This window comes from Lotus japonicus, chromosome 1, assembly GCF_012489685.1.
Source record: "Lotus japonicus ecotype B-129 chromosome 1, LjGifu_v1.2".
NCBI lineage: Eukaryota > Viridiplantae > Streptophyta > Magnoliopsida > Fabales > Fabaceae > Lotus > Lotus japonicus.
The window spans coordinates 90,787,972-90,809,611 of NC_080041.1; the positions used below are offsets into that span (position 1 = coordinate 90,787,972).

Below are 21,640 nucleotides of genomic sequence, written 5' to 3' on the forward strand. Positions count from 1 at the left end.
ACCGCGAGTAAACCTTTCGGAATAAGAAAGTATCGCCTTCAAAAGTTAAAAGCCTTGGCAATTCTAGTGGCCACTAGAAACCAAGCCTCGTTGAAAAATCGGCTAAGATATATAACAACGAAAGTTGGAAACAACTAAAACAACGAATGAACTTGAGATGATATCCATTTAAAGTAGAGAAAAGGGGGGCGATGCCCATACATAATTTGGAACGAAAATAAAAGAGGGCAATGCCCAAAGAAAAATTTCAACATAAAATAAAAACAAATTCAAGCCAGGTTCTCGTTGTTGGCGTTGTTGCCCTGGCTTGTCCCAGCTTGAGGATCTTCCTTCCCTTGATCCTCATTCCTGTGCTGCTCATTCCCATCCTCGCCATCTTCTTCAGGCTCACTCTCATCATTGAATTGGGGAAGGAGGTCGAGGCTAATGTCATCATCACCAACTACTTGACCATCCTTGATCTCCTTCAGCCACCCAATGCGGGAAAGATCAAAGCCCGGCTCAACTACACTGATCTGCTCTTTGGCCGCCAGAAAGCCTTGAGCATATTGGAGAGAAGCACGCCCTAGGATGGAAGCATTCAGGCGATCATGTTTCTTCTCCAACTTTTGATATTTGGCTTGAATGGCAGTGTGCTTGTCATTTATGGCTTCTTTAAGAGACTTTGTCTTTTGAAGAAGCAGGTCCGAAGCAGCCAAGTCTTCAGTTAACTTAGCACACTTCTCCTCAGCAGATTTCAGCTTGTTGTTGGCAGTCTCAGCATCAGTTTTAGCCTGCTCATAGGCTGTCTTGTAATCAGCTGCCTTCTTCTCAAAACGGTTCTTGGCTGAGATCAACTCTTTCACACACTGAGCCATTCCCGCCACAGTGCTGGCGGCAGAAAGCGCGTGATGGATCGCCAAAGAAGCAATGTTGGGGGGACCTTGACCCGAAACATCCTTGTGGATCTTGTTGTCAAAAGTACGGGTCATGAATTCCAGCCCATTGAAGTGAGGATCCGACAAATTCAGCAAGGGGGGAGGAGCTTCGCCACCAATGGCTGAACTAGGGCCAGCCTGGCCAAATGGAGTTGATGGGCGGTTGATCAGCGTGCTTGAATCTTGTTGAGGGGGCGGGACATTGTCATGTCCCTTCTTTTTCTCAAATGGACGGCTTTTTGAATCAAGAGTCGATTGGTGGAGAGGCTTACCACCAGCAGCAGCTGAAGTTTTTTGACGTTTAGGGTCCCTGACGTTGTCAGAACCCGAGGTACCTTCATTCTTCTTCTTCTGCTCAGTTTCGGCGGCCCTCTTCTTCGCCGCCGCAGCAGACTGGGCGAGGTACTCCTTCATCTTGAGTGGGTTCGCGTCAACCTTGCCTTTTCCCATCGTAGCTGTATGGAAAACACCAATTAGACGAGATACATGAACAAAAAGAAAAAGAAGTTACGTACAAAGATTATAAACTTACTAAAAAATTGATTTAAAGTGCCGGATTTCGACGCCTCAATCAAGTCGTGACCAGAAAATACTAGTAGTGTGCGGAGGTAATCGGCGACGCCTTGTTCAGATTCATCCAAGGCGTCGTATGAAACGGATATTTTTCGGCGAGGGTTCTTTGTCCAGTAAAAAGGGAAGAGGGGGTTATTGTCGGAATCTCGGAACAGGTTTTTTATTTCGGGCGACTCCATAACTTTAAAGTATTTCTTCTGCCATACTTTGTAATGACTTTTAAGGGCGGTGAACCGACTCATGTTCTTACGGGCTAATAGTGGAACCCATTTCACAGAAGTAGGTTTAGTGGTGACTGATTTATAGAACAGGAAGAACAAAGGATAGGTTGGAGTGAAACTCAAGTGTTCACAAAGAATTTCAAAGCAGCGGAGAAAACCCCAGGCGTTGGGCTGGAGTTGGCAGGGCGCCACATTCAGAAAAGAAAGAACGTGACATATAAACGGCGAGAAAGGAAGTTTGATGTTCAAGTCTAAGAAGAAATAGCCATAAACAAAGAAGAAATCGGGCGATTCATCGGCTGGTTCTTTACGCAACAGAACACAGTCATCTTCGCCACATGGGAGGACATTCAAGAGATGATCTTCATTATTCGAGGTGGCGGGATTTATCTTCGTAAACCCTTGAGCAGATATTCGAAGCGAATTAATGCTCCCAATGCTGCCCCAGATAGAATGCAACAGACATTTATCTTCAACTAAATGCACGTCAGAGCGCCATTCAGGTGAAGACAAATCTCCATTAGAGGAGAGAATTGAGTCTACAGAGCCGGCGGGACCGGAATCATCATGGGTAGAGGGCGAGGAATGAATTTCAATGATAGAGGGGGCGACAACTTCCTCCTCCGTAGAGGGCGAAGAAAATTCTAGGGAAGAAAGGCTGGCGTTTGGTAAAGACATGCGAGGCAGTTTCATAAAAAGAAAAAAGCAGATGAACAGAGTCAAGAAAAAAGAAGATGAACAGAGTCAAGAAGAAAGAAGATGAACAGTCAGAGAAAAGAAGTAAACAAAGAATCTCAGGAAAGAGAAAAACTAACCAGGGGAAGAACTATGGATTTGAGAAAGGAGAACGTCGGCGATAGGGGAGCACCGCGCAATGACGACGGCCGGAGGAAGAAAGGGTTCACCGGAGTTCAAAGAAGAGAATGAAAGCTGCGGTGAAAAGGTTCAGGGCAAAAGTTTTAAGAAAGTGAAAAATGTAAAGTGAAAAGGGGTTTTAATAGAGAGAAAGGAGGAGAGAGAACGAATGGGGGAAGATCGTGGGATTTTGGGATTTGAAATTCGAAAAGGTGGGAAGCGAAAAGACGTACTCCTCGAGACACACAACCGAAGATTGCATTTATAACAAATGATGACGAAATCCCGGAAAATAAGGATACGTGCGTCAGTTGAAAAGACGTGGTTGACGGTTAAACTGAAGGCGACATATCTTTGAAACGACAACAAAGGTGGAGAAGTGTGAAAATGGCGATGTAACAACGAAAGAAAAATGGCGATGAATGAATAAACAATAGAGGCGAACTACTGGGTAACGATAAAGACATTTCGACTCAATTACTCGAGTCTCATGTCTTGGGGGCATGTGGACTGGGCGGGACATAAGGAAGATTATGTCCCGCCCAAAATGAACAATAAACCAATGACGATAGCCAAGGCGGGAAAGGCAACATGACGAGCTTCATTACCCTCCCTTAGGTGATGGACCCACAAAGCCAGCTGGAAGATTCCTTTGGATTTGTCTTATATGTACGGGGATTTGGGCCCTAATTGTCAGGCCCAAATATAGGAAAGATCCATATCATGACCACCCCCTCTATAAAAGGGGAGGTCATCCACTTGTACGAAACCAACTTTTTCAGCATTAATGAGAATATTCCTTTTATGGTAGTTTTGCTATTTTAGTGCTCTGCTAGGGTTTACTTTTTGTCTTTCTCTTACGTAAGCTTGCCCTAGTACAGAACAGACCAAATTTTGGGTGAAATATCCATTAACTTTCGTTAACATATGAGAACTCAGGGATGAACAATTTTTTTTTGTTACAAGAGGAAAACGCTCAGGTAATAACATGACAGAATTTAACATTATGAAGGTTTTTTTATGTTTGCTATCGTACCTTAACTCAAATTAAGACATTATGGTACCTACAATGAGATAATTCAATAATAAAGAAGCATGTATAAGTTATAATTTTGATGTTATTTTATGGCTTAATCCAGTTTTTGGTCCCTAATCTTTGTTATAAATATGGCTTTAGTCCCTCGCCGGAGTAAAGGTGGGGATTGATCCCAGTTTTTGGCAAAATGATTGGATTTAGTCCCTCCGGCCGTTTGGGTCAACGCCGAAGCTCCGGCAGCTAATGTGGCATTGCCACGTCAATTAATGAGCTTTAGTGGAAATTTTTTTCCATTAAAATTCTAAAAAATATAATTAAGCCCTTAATTAAATCCTTCATTTAATTAAAAAAAAATCATTCTTCATTTTCTGGATCTTCATCCACATAACATCTTCTTCATCATCATCTTCATCCACACATCTTTCATCATCATCAACCCACCCTTACCACTCCCGTCTTCTTCATCATCTTCTTGTCCTCTCTCTACCGCACCACCACCAGTCAAGCAGACAAAGGGATAGGGCAGAAAAAGAGATGGTAGAACAGAGTGTATGGGATCGAGAGGAAGAAAGAGACGAGCTCGCAATTCTGGGTTCATGGAGCGGCGACTCGCGGCGATGGGTGGTGGTTCTGGGTCGGAGATGGGTTTGGTTCTTGTTTGGTTGTTTCCCTCTCCTTCACGGTATAAATCTGGGTTTCACGTTGTAGATCTGCTTCTGCACTGTTAATAGCCACCGCGACCTACCTCCACCAAGCCATCATTGAAGTAATCGCGAATTCCCTATCTCTTCTTCCCCAAGCAGCGAAACTATGCGGGTTGGGTTGGAGTCGTGGTTTCAGATGGGTAATGGGGTTAAAGATTGAGTTTTATTTTCATTGATCTGTGTTTTTCTCTTCTTCAGGTTGTGGTTTTGGGTTTGGATATTGTGGATTTTTGTTTTTGGTAATGGAGGAGGAAGGAGGAAAGGTTTTTTCTGGGTTTCTATTCACCTTCATTTCCCTTTTTTATGTGGCCAATGGTTTGCATAAAAACCTGCCCACTCCAATTTCAAAAAATGATGTCAATAAACAATATGGAACCCATCATGATCAAACGGCAGCAGCTACAGTTAATGGTAGTAAGGCATGGAGTCGAAAGCCTAAATCTGAAATTGACAATGTGGTTTTAAAAACCAAAGTAGAGAAAGAACCAGACCTAGTTAAGAATCATGTAGTTTTGATAGGACCTGTATCAGTTAATCTTGGTAATTGCAGAAAATCAGAGGGTAATTGCATAAAATCATGTAGTTCTTTTTTTTGTTTTGTGTTAATTGATTTTTGTTTTACTTTAATTAAATGAATGATTTAATTAGGTGAAGGATTAATTAGGAAGAAGGGGATTTAAGGGTTTTAATTATATTTTTTTAGAATTTAAATAAAAAAGAAAAGCCACATAAGCTCATTAAATGACATGGCAATGCCACATGAGCTTCCCGGAGCTCCGACGTTGACCCAAACGGCCGGAGGGACCAAACCCAATCATTTTGCAAAAAACTGGGGACCAATCCCCACCTTTAGTCCGGCGAGGGACTAAAGCCATATTTATGACAAAGGATAGGGACCAAAAACTGGATTAAGTCTTATTTTATCGTACTGATGCAATGTTTCATTTTTAGAGACATGATGCAATGTTTCATTTTAGGCTTTGTTCATCCGTCAATCATAGTCATTTTGAGCGCATCTCAACCATCATTGTTCATCTCTGCAACTAAACCATTTTTCATTAAAAAAACAAATTTTATGAGATGAAATTAATTGAATAGTAAAATGAAATGCGAAAATGTAAAATTTACCTAAAAAAATATAATAATCATCTATTAAATTACTCAACGCGGGTACCATACCCAAAATATTTTGTGGGTACCACATAATTTACCTTTTTTAACTTCTTCTTTTCTTCTAAGGACCAAATCATTAGTGACATAAACTTTCAGAGACTAATTTGTTTAATTTACTGCTTATAATAATAATCATAATAATATGAAGTTCAAGAGTAGACAGGAACCTTAAGATTATTGCGGGGAAGAAATCTCTTGCTACAACATTCTAAGAAGACAACCTGTAGCAATAGAAGGCCAGCCATGTTGACCAATAAATTTTTTACAAAGAAAGGCACGACATGAAATCAAAACATCCAGCAATGAAAGTGCTACTGAGTAGTTCAAAAGAGAACATCACCTCTGGTTTTAGAAAACTGATTATAGCTTTAGCTTCTCTCTGTGATTTCTGCAACATATTCAAGTTCAGCATAAATGTCAAGTTCTAATTCTATCACCAATTCACCATCTATATTATTCTGCCAATGGATAGTAAAATAACAAATGCTTTTGAGAAGAATGTAGAAAAATCATATTAGGAAAAAGAAAACTAATTATCTTTTATTGACAAATTGACAATGAGGGAACCATAAATTAGTCCTCAACTTTTAGACTCCACACATGGAAAAGAATTGACAAAACACTCGCCGGAAGAACAAGTAAATAGCAGAGCTTATTGTCTAAGTATAAGCTGTTTTGAACTTATTTGAATAACTTATGAAAAAGAGTTTATGCTTATTTATAACTTATTTTAACTTTATTGAAATAAATTATTAAAATAGCGTAGAATAAGTGTTTATGTTTATGATTAATATAAGCATGTAATTAAGTTATTTTCCCAAACACAAATACCTCAGACAAATGATAGGTGCCGAGCACGTAAACGTAGCAAACACCACTTGTGGCGGTGGAGGACTTGCATGACAGGACAAGCACACTTTTTGACAGTTTTTTTGGCAGCCTCACCTGACGGCTATTAGAATCCGTCGAAGGGTGGTGGTTGGTGGCGGTTGCAGTTGAGGTTATGGTAACGTTCACACAGTGAATTCTATTAGAGAGAGCTCTACACAAGTCAAAACCAACCCAAGTGAGTGTGATCAACTAATTTTATATGTCAAAACTTATATTAAATATTTAAAAAGCTCAACTATCTATCTACCGGGTTCTGTTGATAGATGTTGATAGATATATGCTTTTTGATTTCAAGAAGAGGATGGTAGATATGATTAGATAACTCAAATAGAAGTTAGTGGCCTTTTTATTCAGTTAGTCAAGCTAGCAAGAAATTAGAGATATTGTTCATTTAAAAAATGAGATGCAAACAATAATAAAATTCGATCAATTTTTTTTTAAGAAAGGTTATATATATTTTCTTTTTTCAAATCTTAATATCCCATTTTTCAAATTTTAATGTTGTGGCTTTTGACATTTAATTGTTACACCTTTTGATTTCATTATTTAGTTTCTTCAATTTTTATATATTCTTATCTTTTTATTTATTGAAATGTTATCACAACTTTGATGATTTATTGAAATGTTATCACAACTTTGATTTATGTAAAACCATTACGGGCTTCCAAGAATAAAATCTTATCTTTTTTTTTTGATAGAATAAATTCTTATCTAATTAGACTTTTCTAGTGGGTGAATACTAATATTAAAGGAAAACAATTGGTTACACATAAAAATTACACCTATGACTGAATAGTTTTTTTTTTTTTTTTTTTTTTGAAATTGACTGAATAGTGAATATACACTGAATAAAGGTTCAGATTCATATTATTCACAGTATTGGAATCTCGTATAATGTAATAAATAACAATTAATAACATTTACTATAAATTGCAAATCACAAGAGTCCAAAAAGCGAAAAGAATCAGCGTTGAAATACAATTGAGAGCGTAACGTAACGTAACAATCCACACACTCTCTCACTCACACTCACTCTCGCGTAACTGATTCTGTTACAGTTCTCGATTCGGCATGGCCTCCATGGAGGACGAAGAGAAGAGAATAACAGAAAAGTACACCGCGGCGGCGGAGGAGTTGGAGGTTTCGCCGATCGAGGAGGTTCGGCTGGCGGTTCCGAACGACGACGATCCGAGCCTCCCGGTATGGACGTTCCGGATGTGGTTTCTGGGGATTATATCAGTGGTGTTGCTGTCGTTCATGAACACGTTCTTCAGTTACCGGAAGCAGCCGCTGACGGTGACGATGATCTCGGTTCAGGTGGCGACGCTTCCGATCGGGCGGTTCATGGCGCGAGTGCTTCCGACGAGGCGGTTTCGGTTGTTTGGTAAGGAGTTTTCACTGAATCCTGGTCCGTTCAACGTGAAGGAGCATGTGTTGATCTCGATTTTCGCCAATGCGGGTTCCGCGTTTGGTAACGGCGCTGCGTATGCGTTGAGTATTGTGGATATCATCCGTGCCTTTTATGGAAGGAGGATCACGTTCTTAGCAAGCTGGCTTCTCATTATCACAACGCAGGTAATTGCTTATGCTTAATTTCGTTGATTATCTAATTAGCAATATGAAATTGTATTTGAATTTCGGCGCGCGATCAATGTATGTAACCGACTTAGTAATCTGAATCGATATTTGAATTTCTGTTGAACTCAGTGTGTTTTCCGTGAATATAGTCTTGATTGTATGTTTGGGGTTAAATTGGCAGGTATTGGGGTATGGATGGGCGGGGATAATGAGGAAGTACGTGGTGGATCCGGCGGAGATGTGGTGGCCGGCCACTCTCATGCAGGTCTCTTTGTTCAGGTAATTTGGCGGTTTTGTTGAGTTTTTCAAACGCCTGATCCAAATTTTGGAATGTGAGCAATCCACTCATCATAACATTCAATGCAATTATTTCTTAAGGTGATTTGTTTAATGTTTAAAAAAAATTCAAAATGTTACTAAAAAATGAAATAAATGTTAATTTTTTTTTGGGTCTGGAAATAGGAAAATATTTTTAATAATTTAGTGGCTGTCATTGTTGGTTGCTTTGACTATATGTTTAAGAATATAAGTTATATAACTAATGTGGCTAACAATTAATGGTACAAATTAAGAAACGTATACTTGAATTGGTAGAGGAATAAACTACGAGATCATATATACAGAATCTCTTTTTATTCATAGTCATAAAAAGAAATCTTTTTTTATTCACACTCGTTAAATTTCCATTTGTTTTTAACTGAATGAGGATATTAAGCTATTCATATCTCATTGTCTTTATGTCACTTTAACACTTTTTAGGTAATTTCAACAGAGTCCCTATTTCACGCTTTCATCCCTTTACATATTTTGTTAGTAAAACCAAAGAAGAGTGAGTAAAATAATTTCCACCCTCAAAATAGGCGGGAAAATGAGTCACGCATTGCAAGTGTAGACTCCGATATTTTTTTTTTAAAAAGTTATATATATAGAGGATGTATCTTATGAGAAATATAATCTTATGTGAGAAAATGAGAATAAATCACGACCGTTAGATCCAACCATATATATATATATATATATATATATATATATAAAAGGTCGATAGTACAAATAATATCCAATGCTACAAAGCAGATATTAAAATTGTATTGATATTTTTTTATATACTAGTAACACAACAAGAAATTTCAGGTCTAGACTCCCATATTCTTTTTCTCTTATGAAACAATTTTTTTGATTCTGTCTTGTTAAGTCTTTTAACATACTCTTTTATACATAGTTTGTATGTGTATGGACCAAAGAGTGACTATTTGAGCTTATCTACTGAATTTTTCTAATTTTTTTAGTAGAGAAGCTCCAATAACTTTTCTTTATTGTTAATCCAAATTGGCATATAGACTTTAACACATTTTATGTGACTCACTTATGGCTTATAAAGTTTTCAAAAAAAACTTATGGCTTATAAAAAAAAGTGACTGACTTATATTTAGAAAAGTCAACAAGTGAAATTTATTATTTTTTCCAAAAACAAATCAATCCCATGAAATTAATTAAAAAATATTTTTTTCCTTGACGAAAGTCTCTTAATTCTCTTCTTGTCTATAGTCATTACCACATCTCTTTTGCTCTTTTCCCAGCTAAAAATTAAATTTGTGTGAATTTTTTTTTGTTTTGTTTTGTTACTAAACTAACTTTTCTCTTGGTCAATTTTCACATTTGGCAGGACTATGCATGAAAAAGACAGCAAACGCATGTCCAGAGAGAAGTTCTTTCTGATTGCTCTTCTTTGCAGCTTTGCCTGGGCGGTGGTGCCCGGTTACCTCTTCGGCACTCTAACAGCTATTTCTGTTGTTTGCTGGATATTTCCTAGATCAGTAACAGCCCATCAAATTGGATCCGGGTTAAAGGGACTAGGTTTGGGTTCCTTTGCACTTGACTGGAGCACCATTGCTGGATTCAATGGAAATCCACTGGTTGTTCCATTCTTTGCCGTCGCAAACATCATCGTTGGCTACATTGTGTTAATCTACTTGGTCATCCCTGGCTCATACTGGGGACTTAATCTCTATAATGCCAAGAATTTCCCTATTTTCTCCTCAAAGCTCTTCACTGCTCAAGGTCAAGATTACAATGTCACTGCCATTGTCAATGACAAGTTTGAGATTGACATGCAGGCTTACCAGGAACGAGGTCGAATCAGCCTAAGTGTGTTCTTTGCTATTAGTTATGGTATTGGCTTTGCTGGCGTTATCTCTACCCTCACTCACGTTGCCTTGTTCAATGGGAGGTAATGCTTAATTTTAATTTAATTATGATGAAAATTGACAATACTCATCTCTTTTAACATCACTCACATTAATCGGTTGAAATTTATATTTTAGTTCACTAAAAAATATGAGTAGTGAGACTTATGAATTTCAACTAATTAATTAGAGTATCTTAAAAAAGATTTGAAGTGTTACATGATTAATAACACTCGCACCTTCCGAACACCAGGCAGAAACACCCTAACTTCCTGGAAAAAAAATTACATTCAAAATAAATTTAGTAAATTTTTTTGGTTATGTTTGAAGTGTCTAAATGTACACGAATCATTACTCTTTAAAATAAGAAGTAATAATTAACCAACTCATTTTTAAGGTTTTGATTTGACTCTTCTACGATAAGACAAGATGAACTATCTTAATTATTTATTGAGGACTTATGATTTTAATTGTACTAATACACTTGAATTTAATTTGTTTAATAAACTATGATGGTTCTTGATAACCATTGATTTCTTAGTGAACGAATTCTGATGGCTTATTTTGCCTTTGAAAAGTGACTATGGCTTTATAGAAACCAAATCTCTTGGAGGTTTAAGTATAAGTGACTTAATTTTTGGCTAACACAGGGAGATATATCAACAATTCAAATCTTCCCAATCTGGAAAGGTAGACGTTCACACAAGATTGATGAGGAAGTACAAGGACATTCCTAATTGGTGGTTTCATGGCTCGCTAGTGGTATCATTTCTAGTTGCACTTGCAATGTGTATTTTCTTGAGAGATGAGGTGCAAATGCCATGGTGGGGTCTCTTCTTTTCAGCTGGGCTTGCATTAATTTTTACTCTACCCATTAGCATCATTACAGCCACTACTAATCAGGTAATTAAGAAGAAACAACTAATTACTGTTTTAGTTGGCACCAAATAAAGAGTTGTTGACTAATACCATTTCCATTTCCATTTTCAGACTCCAGGTTTAAATATCATTACTGAGTACATCATGGGGGTTATTTTACCTGGCAAACCAATAGCCAATGTTTGCTTCAAGACCTATGGTTACATGAGCATGACTCAGGCTATTTCCTTTCTTTCTGATTTCAAGCTGGGACATTACATGAAGGTCCCGCCACGGTCAATGTTCATAGTCCAGGTATATAAGCGCTAACTTCTTTGAATTTATTTCAACCAGTTCTAAAATAGCTTATAAAAAGCACTTATTCATGAACGCTTATGCCATTAGTGTTTATTAATTAAATTATTTACTCAAACACACTGATAATTCATCAATAAAGGCACTTTATTTTTTAAAGAGGAAAAGAAGTGGACACTCTTTAATTTTGGACACACTATAATTGGTCCATTTTTTAAAATCAACAGTATTCAACACTTACCCTGCAAATTAATTATTTTATAAAGGAGCATGTTGATTTTCAAACAAATATGCCATCCATAAAAAATTTGTTGAACAATGGGTGTATTGGAAAGATTCTTAGGTGTATTTATTTTATCAATCCCATTTTCAAGACAATAATTGGACATTATGCAACACACTCAAACAAATAGTATAGATATTCAAATTTGCGAGAACTTATTTGAATTAAATAAACTTTTATTAAGTAAATGAGAGAACTTATATAAATAGCTTATAATTTTCCTATAAGTTTTTTAAGCTTATTATCATGAATAATTTCATATTTGATTATGACTAAGAGTTCATGTTTATCAATACTATTTACACTTTATTTCAATAAATTTTTCGAATTATCTTATATGCGGTTATGAGATAAACGTTTATTGACATACACCCTCCGGTCACCATTATAAGCAAAAGTTAATTTTTTAGATTCATTCAATAAATAATGTATGTGGTCATTAAAATGGTCACATACATCATTTATTGAATGAATCTAAAAGCAAATTTTTGCTTATAATAGTGATCGGAGGGTGTAAGTGTTTGTTTAATTAATGTGTTTACACCCCAATTGCATAATCAAAATAAAACCCTGCTTAGCTAATTGTAATATTCTGCAATTTGAATTAGATTCTAGGGACTGTGATAGCTGGAACAGTCAATCTTGTTGTGGGATGGTGGTTGCTTGGTTCAATCAAAAACATATGCCACGAAGAACTGCTGCCCACGAACAGTCCATGGACTTGTCCTGGTGACAATGTCTTCTTTGATGCATCCGTGATTTGGGGATTGGTTGGCCCAAAAAGAATTTTCGGCTCACTTGGCAACTACGGAAAACTCAACTGGTTCTTCCTCATTGGAGCATTGGGACCATTCATTGTGTGGCTCCTCCATAGAGTATTTCCCAGTCAAAAATGGATTTCCTTCATTCACATTCCTGTAATTCTCGGAGCAACTGGGAGCATGCCACCAAGCAGCACAGTGAACTTCAATTCATGGATCATTGTTGCCACAATCTTCAACTATTTTGTATTCAAGTATCGTAAGAACTGGTGGCAGAGGTATAACTATGTGCTTGCAGCAGCTTTGGATGCTGGATTGGCTTTCATGACGATTCTTCTGTATTTTGCACTTAACATGGAGGGAATAGGCTTGGACTGGTGGGGACAAAGTGAGCATTGTGACCTTGCTAAGTGTCCAACTGCTAAAGGGATTGATGTTGGTCAGGGGTGTCCTGTGTTTTGATTTGATGACCATATATCAGTCATTGTATATAGTTCATTACATTTAGTTTCTGAATTATGTTTCTGCAAGTACTGTTTGAATTTGGTTGTTTTAGTGTCTTGTTTGGACCTTTTAAATTGTGATTGTTTATATCTTTTAAATAAGTTTTTGATCCCTAACCTTTACAAAATGTTTGGTTTTCGTCCCTCGCCGGAGCAAAGGTGGGCTTTAGTCCCTAACCTTTGTCAAAAGGTTTGGTTTTAGTCCCTCCGGAGCTCTTGGTCAACGTCGGAGCTCCAGTTACCCATGTGGCATGGCCACGTGGGATTAATGAGGCCAGGTGTTAATTCTTTTTCTTTTCATTTAAATTAAAAAAGAAAATTAACATAACTAATTAAAACCTAATTTACTAACCTAATTAACTACATATATTCATTCTCTCACACGTTCTCTCTGTTACCTCTCTTTCTCACCATCACCATTTTCTCCTTCTGCTTCAACCAAGCAACCTGAACACCACCGCTCCTTCATCTTCCTCTCGACAGCCACCACCCTATCACAACGAGTTCCTCTGTTTCCAGCAACCACCGTCGCCCTCCTCCTCTGTTCAGCGAACTCCAGAGCCACGGGCACCACCATCACGCGACACCACCGCCACCGCCAACAGGTGCAGCAGTCGCGAGCACGACCGGCATCACCGCGGGCTTCTCTTCATGACCGTGAAGCTGTCACCACCAACTGTAGGAAAGACAGCAAAAGGAGCCACCACTGTTAACTTCTCCCTTATTTATCAGCGAGATCCGGCGAGATGGATGAGCTAATGGTGAAATCGGTGTCGCGACTAGAATCCCCTTGAAGCCAGCTTCAAAACCCCTAAATCAATTTGATGATCGACCACCGTCTTCTCCGGCAACTTGGCTCACTCGGAATCTAGCTGTGTGTGCTCTGTAGTGTTTCGGGGTGGGTTATGATTGTTGGGTTTTAATTTTGGTGGGGTTGTTTGGCTTTTGATTGTTGGCACCATTCTTATTCTTTTGTTGTGTTGTGCTTATTCATGCTTATGCATGTTTACTGTTTAGCCTTCTGGGTTTAAATGAAGCTTTGTCTCCTTCTATGCTTATTCTATCAATGCCTATGGTGTTAATAAATTGTTAAGAAGATGATGGATTTAAATGTGGGTTTTTTTTTCTGGGTTTATGCCTCTGATTTGCATAGCTAAATGTGTTTCTGGGTTTGAGATTTTATTCTGGGTTTGAGATTTTGTTTTCTGGGTTTGAGGATGATATGGTGTTGAAGATGATAAGATGAAGATTTAATTTGAGATTTAAGTTTGATGGTTTAAGTGAAAGATTTAATTTAAATGATGAGATTAAAGGTTTTAATTATGAGTTTTTTTAAAATAAAATAAAAATTAACACCTGGTCTCATTAATCCCACGTGGCCATGCCACATGGGCAACCGGAGCTCCGGCGTTGACCAAGAGCTCCGGAGGGACCAAAACCAAACCTTTTGACAAAGGTTAGGGACTAAAACCCACCTTTGCTCCGGCGAGGGACGAAAACCAATCATTTGGTAAAGGTTAGGGACCAAAAACTTATTTAAGCCTTTAGTTATTTTAAAAGCTCTTGATATCAGTGGAGTTAACCTGAACGCTCATTTAACTCAATCCATAAGAAGAATTTTGTTTACTTTCTAACTCTCGAAGTAATTGTTAATGTCAATTATGCAAACATACTCTTACTCGTTTTCTTGGAAGAGGGGATGATTCTGGTAGATGCAAGGCAACCACTGCGACGGTGATGCCCAACATTTAAGATGGAAAACAACATGGATCTTTTGCAGCTATATTCACCGTCACTGCAAATTATTGGCTCTTGATTCAGGTATTAAATGATTCAGATTGATTAGTAAGAAATTGAATTGGTCAAATTGGAACAACATGTATCCTCTGCACCCATAAACATTTACCATTTTGCTCTTGCACGGACAAAAGAGGAATCGAGTTCAAGTTAGGAATTGTTTCACTTTAACCGGACACTGAATAAATAGATGATAGTAAGTTTACAACAAAGAGCTTTCACTCATCAATTCCAGTAATAACATCCTCCATAGGTGTTGAATACAAACTGGTTATACACTGTATTATACATAACCATGATTGTTAAAAGTGAGTGTTGATGTTTATAGAGTATAAAACATGTTTACTTGAAAGGTAAGACTTATAGCTTCTGAATAGAAGTGATTCTAAAGTATTTCACCGTGAAATCAAATATATTATAATTCAAGAATCCGATGTGTTTGATAATCAACAAACAATACGCACAGAAAACCATAGTACAAATTTGTTTTAGGTGGGGGGTCTAACTATACAAAAAAGGCTTATATATGAATGCTTTGAAAGGAGAGGTTTCTTATATATACTTTGGCTGACCTTAATGCTTCAACGTTATCATTGCTTCAGCGACTTAACTGATGGTGCTGCATATCTAGCAGAGAATCCATGGCGTAAAGCTTCTTCATCGTCGTCCTCGACACAACCCTCATCAAAGTTCTGAGCATAGCTTAAAGGGTCATACTTATAACCATAAGTAGTGTTGGTTCTCTTTGCCCATGGAAGCTTCAATTTGAGAAACCTCCAACATGAAAGCATCCCTCCCTCTCTTTTCCTTCTAGGAGATGATAAACTTCTTTCCATGATAGCTTCATGGAACGAAAACTTCAGTGGGGCCATTTCTTATTCACCACTTTTCTTTTGCTAAGGATTTTGCTTGTGTGGTAGAGAATAATATCATTTAAGAAAAACCTTTTTTGGGCTTGATCATATAAGAACGAAAGAATTGGTCCTCTTCGATGTGAAGAGAATCTCAGAAGGGAAATGGTGCATTTAAATTTCCCATGTGGTGAAACCACGTGTGTGGAAGGAACTTTTGCTCATGAATCCGAAAGTAGCTACTATACTCTTCTACAATTAACTTCACAAGAACAACAGCAATTGGCGGACATACGTATTTGTAATGCTCAATTTTTTGTGTGGAGGTTATAACCAGACATAAAAAATGTATGTCTAAAAAATGGTGTCGCCACAAATGTGTGTATTATACTTAATCAAAAAATGTAACATGATCACAAACAAATAAATTTGGGCGTCAAAATTGATCCTTCAAAAAATCTAATATGATCCAAACTTTGCTATAACTTATCGGGAACATGTCACTTTCTGTATTCAATAGCCCAATATTTTAAGTGGAGAATAATAACCCCCTGTAAAAATAGGTTTTCTTATTAGAACTACATAGTCAAAAAAGAAGTAAGAACTATAGAACTATATATGTGTACATAAGTTGGGACTATAGTATCTCAAATGTAGAACACAGACCAGAACTTTCTACCCTATTCGAGCCCATATGGGAAACATTCTGGCTAGAAATTAACCAATAGTATTGATCATATGTTTTAGATAGTGGTTAGTGATTGAATGAGGTTGAAATAATCTAATTTGCACATGGGACTCATTTGTTATGATATATCACGGCAAGTGGGCAAATTTTGGAGTTTATGAAAGAGAATATTCGTCGGTACTTTTTTTTTTTTTTTTTTTTTTTTTTTTTGGTCAATATATTCGTCGGTACTTGTGTTGTGCCATACCATATAGCTCACGAAATTGTGACACATTTAATTACTTGGTATCAAATGAAACGTGTGGAATGATTATTTTTTTCTTCTCTTTCGACCTTGTCGACAGACAAAAAATGAAAACAAATAATTGAAGATCGCATCAAGGTAAGAGAATTTCTGAAAATTCCTCAGTTTGGGTTGAACACCCTATGCAAGAAACTCCAAAATCGCTTCTCAACATACAATAATTTAACAGAGTATGTGTAATACAACTGCATCAAAAGAGTTTAAAAAGAAACCAATCAAGGACAAAATTAGTAAAGGCGTCCTGTGCTACTATCTATTTCTCGCTATACCCACAACCAACTACTCTGTTATAACAGAGCCATTGTCCACATCAACCTCACCCATTCCTGTGTCTTCTTCCTCCTCGCTATCTTCATCGCCGCTCACCTCCTCATTCTCTTGGCGTAGCTTAGCCATGTACTCCGCAATCACTTTATCATCACGCTCACTCACCTGAATCACAATGCAGTGTCAAAACTCTCAAATCCAAAAATAAAATAGTGGTAAGTTCTACTCTCCATCATCAAAAGATAGTCAAATTGAACATGAGCAGAAATAAATAGAGGATAAAAGAAACAAATAAATAGGATGTTGAAACTCACCGCTCTGGCTGCCTCCTTCACCACAAGTTTACCCTTGTGTTTCTCTATTGATTCAGTGCAAGAAACAATGGCATTGTTGAGAACCAATATTCCTTGCTCCTGTCAAAACAATAACAAAATAAGCAAATTACTTTGAATAGCAAGGTTACTTAATGATCTATTTAACGTAAATTAGTAAATCTACATGCATTGAAGGCATGAGAGATGAACAATAATAATGAGACATGAGACATTAGAGATTGCCAATAATTGCAAGTATCAAAACTGCACTGATGCACATTAGGCTGTCACTAGATAAATAGCTAAGTTGGCAATCATAATAGGCAATAACAACTGCTAACCTAGATGTAAATCCATAACACCCCACAATCCAACATAAAAAAACAACTTCATACAACCAAAAATCCCTAATCTCGATGACAAGGCTGTAAAGGCAAATTATGAAGTCAATTCAGCTCAAAAAGCTAATTATCACAATCAAAACGTACAAGAACACTGCACTAACCTTGTCAAGGGTCTGTGTGGTAAGAACGTAAAGTGGGGGCGCAACAAGTTTAATGTTCACAGGGCAGTCATCATTTCCAGCAGCTTCAGCCTTACGCATAGCCTCCTGCATGACCAAATAATTATTAAACCTCATAATTCTTAGGATTTAGGAAGATAAGCTATAGCAAATAAATAACTAACACATGATATACACAGTAGACACTGAGAAAGAAAAGGGGAACTTTTTATCTTTATACTAAATAAAAGAGGAATGGAAACATTTATGACCTTGATGTGAAGAACTCCATCAAATTGGAAACATTTCATTTCAATATCCGCCCTAATTTTCAAAGGTTGGGGAGTCATCCGCCTTCTGATATTCTTCACAAGAGAATCCTTCACTTCTTCAGATACAGCAGGTACCACCTTGGTCACCTATGAGAGAAAATAAAACATAGCTTTAGACATCAGCCAGATTCATATCACACGTATTTCTCTAATGAGTGATAAGACAATGTTTACCTCTTGCCCATCAGGGCCAACTTCCTTAACCTCACGAGTTAGAAGATTCAAAACAGAATCAGGATCAGTCACAACTATTTTGAATGCCTGCATGCCATTAAGGTTATGTATCAACCAAAAAAGTCATAGAACTATCAAAGAGTAAAATTAGAAGAAAACAAATGCTTACCTCAAAAGCATGACCGTATTTGCGATATAAAGGCCATCCAATGTGAACATACAGCTCCTGCACAGAGCCACCTCAAATTAGGTCAATAAACTAAAACAGAAAAACCCACAAAAGGAATTTAATCCTACATGTGATACATAAACAATTAATGATCTAAGGGCTGGCAGATACAACTAAGGAACTCTTTGAGATGCTGCCTCCATTATCAATAACCTGCTTATAGCTCTATCAATTGAACTAAACATATATAAGTACTAATCATAGTAATAAGACTTCTTTGTACTTGTTCAACCAATACAGGGCCATATGAAACTTGTTTTGGTATGCCATACCTATTGGCGGAAAATATATTAATCAGAATTAGCTTTTTACTATCACCGAATTAATTGAACTAGAATTAAAAATTTCCTCCCATTAAGATACACTACTAAAATAGTAGTCATCCTGGTCAGTCCAAAACTTTCTCATTTTCAAAACAAATTAAGCAATAATCGTTGCGTGTACTTGCTGGTTTGACTATTGGATTGATTTTTTTTTTCTGTGCAGGTAAAAGGGATACATTTGAGATTTGTTCAAAGTTTTGTCCATATCCAAACCACACCCTTAAATGTTATTTTGGATTTCATCCGATATCTACGGCTTACTTTCAATGACTTGGCTCAATTAGCTGTACTGATTCTCATTGTGAAACTTTCAGCTCAAATTTGGGGTCTCAAAAAGGATGTGAATGACTTTAAACTCTACTATACACATAGCTCTATGACTTCTTCCCTAAACACTTGTGTGTGCAATATTAGTTAGAAGTTAGAACTAAGAGTTTCTCTATTATCCTTTACTCTCTAACAGAATTGATAGGCAATACAATTCTACAACATAAGCATTATAAAGGGGAAACCTCAATGGTCAATTCAATGATGGATGAACCCTAATAAGCAAAATGAATCAAAACAAGCACAATCAATCCAATACGATGAAACTTAAATTGCTTAAAAAAAATCAAGCTTTTTGCAACCCTAACAATCACAAGCAACCAAAAAATTGAAAAAACAAGCAAAAATATCTAGGGTATGTATGTATGTACCTCTAAATCAATGTTTAGGGTTTCAGCAACATGGCGCATGATGGAGTGAACGAGCTTGCTCTTGTTGTACCTCTCCTCACAAGTCTGAATATCTTCTTCAGAAACCCTACGCTTACTGAGATCGATGTAACCCTTCTCCTTGTCAACACGGAGGACCATCACCGGCTCAATGCGACCCACCTTGATGAGACTGCTGACACTCCGAATCCGACGGCGGGAGAGCTCCGAGAACAGGATCATCCCTTCGATGTTGTTGTACTCTAACAGGGAGACGTATGCACCCATATCGGCGATGTTCTTGACCTGAATCATCACCGCCATGTCTACCTCCGGGTACTTGGTTTCGTACATGCGACACTCGAGATTCGGAGCCATGGTTTCGTTCACTGAGTCGCCGGAGAATGGAGACGACGGCGTTTCTGATTGGGTTTGCGAGGAAGGAAGGGGGTGACAGTGAGTGAGGGTTTTTCTGAATGTATGTGTTCGACAATGATAGATTCCCACGCAGGCTTGGGCTTTTCTAATTTCTTTGTCACAGTGGGCTTTCTAATTTCTGGTACTTATGTCAAATATAGTTATAGTTATTATTAAAAAAAATCAAGACTTGGAAAAGAAGTTGTATGTATATTTATAAAAGATATAAAATTGATTTTAAGGTTTAAGGATAGTTTCAAAAAAAAAAATTAGGAGCTTTTTTCTGAGAATTGTTTTGGTGATTACTTATATACTTTTTCGGAGACAATTTTATTCGAGCCGAGAACATTCACATCATGATGAGATTAACTCTTCTAACAAGTATTTTTCTCATCCACAATACTCATCTCAAAAAATTATACTAACTAGGTAAAGTGTAACTTTTTTTTAAAACAAATATTGGAATGAGTGGGAGGATTTAAAGAAACTTATACAATCTTTTAATTTTGGTTAGTTTTCAACTTTTTATTTAATACAAAATATTTTACATTTAAAATAAAATATCCAAGATACAGCAACGATATATGTATACAGATCTTATAAGTTATATATCACTTAATATTTAATAATATATTATTTTTAAGATTTTTTTTGTCAAACAACAGATACATGTGCATAAAATGCTAGAATAACCGGTTTACATGCTATCAATAATTTATTTATTTTTTCATTAACAATGGATCATATGAACTCCTCTTCAGCAGTAAGTGGTTGGAGGCTCTATGTTGTTCATCTTGTAAGTGTCATTTGTCGGGCCTTTGTAACATCATACCAAGTTCTCGACTCCCTTCTTCAATCTTGCCAAGACTCCTCTCTTTAACTGCATCAATTTACCTGTCATAATCCCCACCCCCTGTGTCGTACGCCATTGATTTCTATTTATTTGTAAGGAAGCTGTTGTGGTGCTTTGTTTACACTGGCTGGAGGGTATATTTGTAAGGAAGCTGCTGTGGTGCTTAGTTTACACCGGTTGGAGGGACATGAAGAAATTATAGCCGACTTCAAGGAGTTGAACATTGAAGTTGGAAATAGCTGGGAAAGCCCTTACTTTCAAAGAGAAATCTTAGCTATCCAGGTTACAAGCCTCCATGAAAGCTGTAGTCAAGGGTTGGAGTGATAATAATGAACAAGGGCTTTCTGTGTAATATAATTCCACCAACTTGGGGCAGCAAGATAACAATCCATCATGAAAATGTAAGGATTACTAAGAGAGAGAATTAGGCCCTCCTGGTCTTGAAATTGCCTGGGCAATCTTAATTTCTGTTCTAGGCTATGAAGCACGGATTCGGATACGGACACAGACACAGACACGATACGGACACTGCGACACGGCTAACATTCAAAAAGCAGGATACGGGACACCACGTATATATATATATATATAATATATATATATAATATACACACATTCTCAAATCAAGACAAATTAGGGTGTATTTATAAAGAAAACATAAAACAACATCCTATGCTCTATACTAATGAACTTATTACAAAAAAGTAAGACTTATTTTACAAAGTAAGCACCATGTCTAAATGTAAAATGTATTTTATAATAGTAATATGAGTGTCCCATAGATGTCTAGCCAACAAGAGGTATCAGCTGGAAGTGTCCGAGCCGAAGAAAAAAAACGTTTTGCTCGGACACCGCAAAAAAGTGTCGGATACGTGTCGTACGGGTATCGTACGAGTGTCGGTGTCGTGTCGGTATCCGACATGGGGACACGTCTTCTATGAGAAGTATCCGTGCTTCATAGGTTCTAGGTAATCAATCTCACACATTTAACCCCTGTCTAATATCAATATAACAGAAGATATATAACTTAAGTTGTTCCATCA

The 21,640-nt window shown here is 37.2% G+C and overlaps 2 protein-coding genes across 2 annotated transcripts; one reads left to right on the plus strand and one right to left on the minus strand.

Moving 5' to 3' along the window:
- Window positions 1-7,108: 7,108 nt before the first annotated feature.
- LOC130732213 (oligopeptide transporter 4-like) lies at window positions 7,109-12,954 on the plus strand. Its single transcript, XM_057584317.1, has 6 exons — window positions 7,109-7,945; window positions 8,130-8,227; window positions 9,612-10,175; window positions 10,782-11,034; window positions 11,122-11,304; window positions 12,196-12,954. Exons 1-6 carry the CDS (start codon window positions 7,442-7,444, stop codon window positions 12,808-12,810), a joined length of 2,217 nt encoding a protein of 738 aa, XP_057440300.1. The 5' UTR covers window positions 7,109-7,441; the 3' UTR covers window positions 12,811-12,954.
- A 3,616-nt stretch (window positions 12,955-16,570) lies between these two features.
- On the minus strand, window positions 16,571-19,873 carry LOC130727690 (eukaryotic translation initiation factor 2 subunit alpha homolog). Its single transcript, XM_057578893.1, has 7 exons — window positions 19,331-19,873; window positions 18,250-18,306; window positions 18,081-18,167; window positions 17,847-17,993; window positions 17,578-17,682; window positions 17,073-17,171; window positions 16,571-16,923 (listed from the first exon to the last, which is right to left on the minus strand). Exons 1-7 carry the CDS (start codon window positions 19,703-19,705, stop codon window positions 16,771-16,773), a joined length of 1,023 nt encoding a protein of 340 aa, XP_057434876.1. The 5' UTR covers window positions 19,706-19,873; the 3' UTR covers window positions 16,571-16,770.
- Window positions 19,874-21,640: the final 1,767 nt, after the last annotated feature.

What these genes read in the sequence shown, in the direction of transcription:
- LOC130732213 (XM_057584317.1), top strand. Translation starts at nt 7,442, where the DNA reads ATGGCCTCCATGGAGGACGAAGAGAAGAGAATAACAGAAAAGTACACC. An exon ending in ATGCAGGTCTCTTTGTTCAG is followed by an intron (nt 8,228 to 9,611) that starts GTAATTTGGCGG and finishes CACATTTGGCAG; the next exon opens with GACTATGCATGAAAAAGACA. An exon ending in GTTGCCTTGTTCAATGGGAG is followed by an intron (nt 10,176 to 10,781) that starts GTAATGCTTAAT and finishes TGGCTAACACAG; the next exon opens with GGAGATATATCAACAATTCA.
- LOC130727690 (XM_057578893.1), bottom strand. Translation starts at nt 19,705, where the DNA reads ATGGCTCCGAATCTCGAGTGTCGCATGTACGAAACCAAGTACCCGGAG. An exon ending in AATACGGTCATGCTTTTGAG is followed by an intron (nt 18,168 to 18,249) that starts GTAAGCATTTGT and finishes AATGGCATGCAG; the next exon opens with GCATTCAAAATAGTTGTGAC. An exon ending in CCACACAGACCCTTGACAAG is followed by an intron (nt 17,172 to 17,577) that starts GTTAGTGCAGTG and finishes TTGTTTTGACAG; the next exon opens with GAGCAAGGAATATTGGTTCT.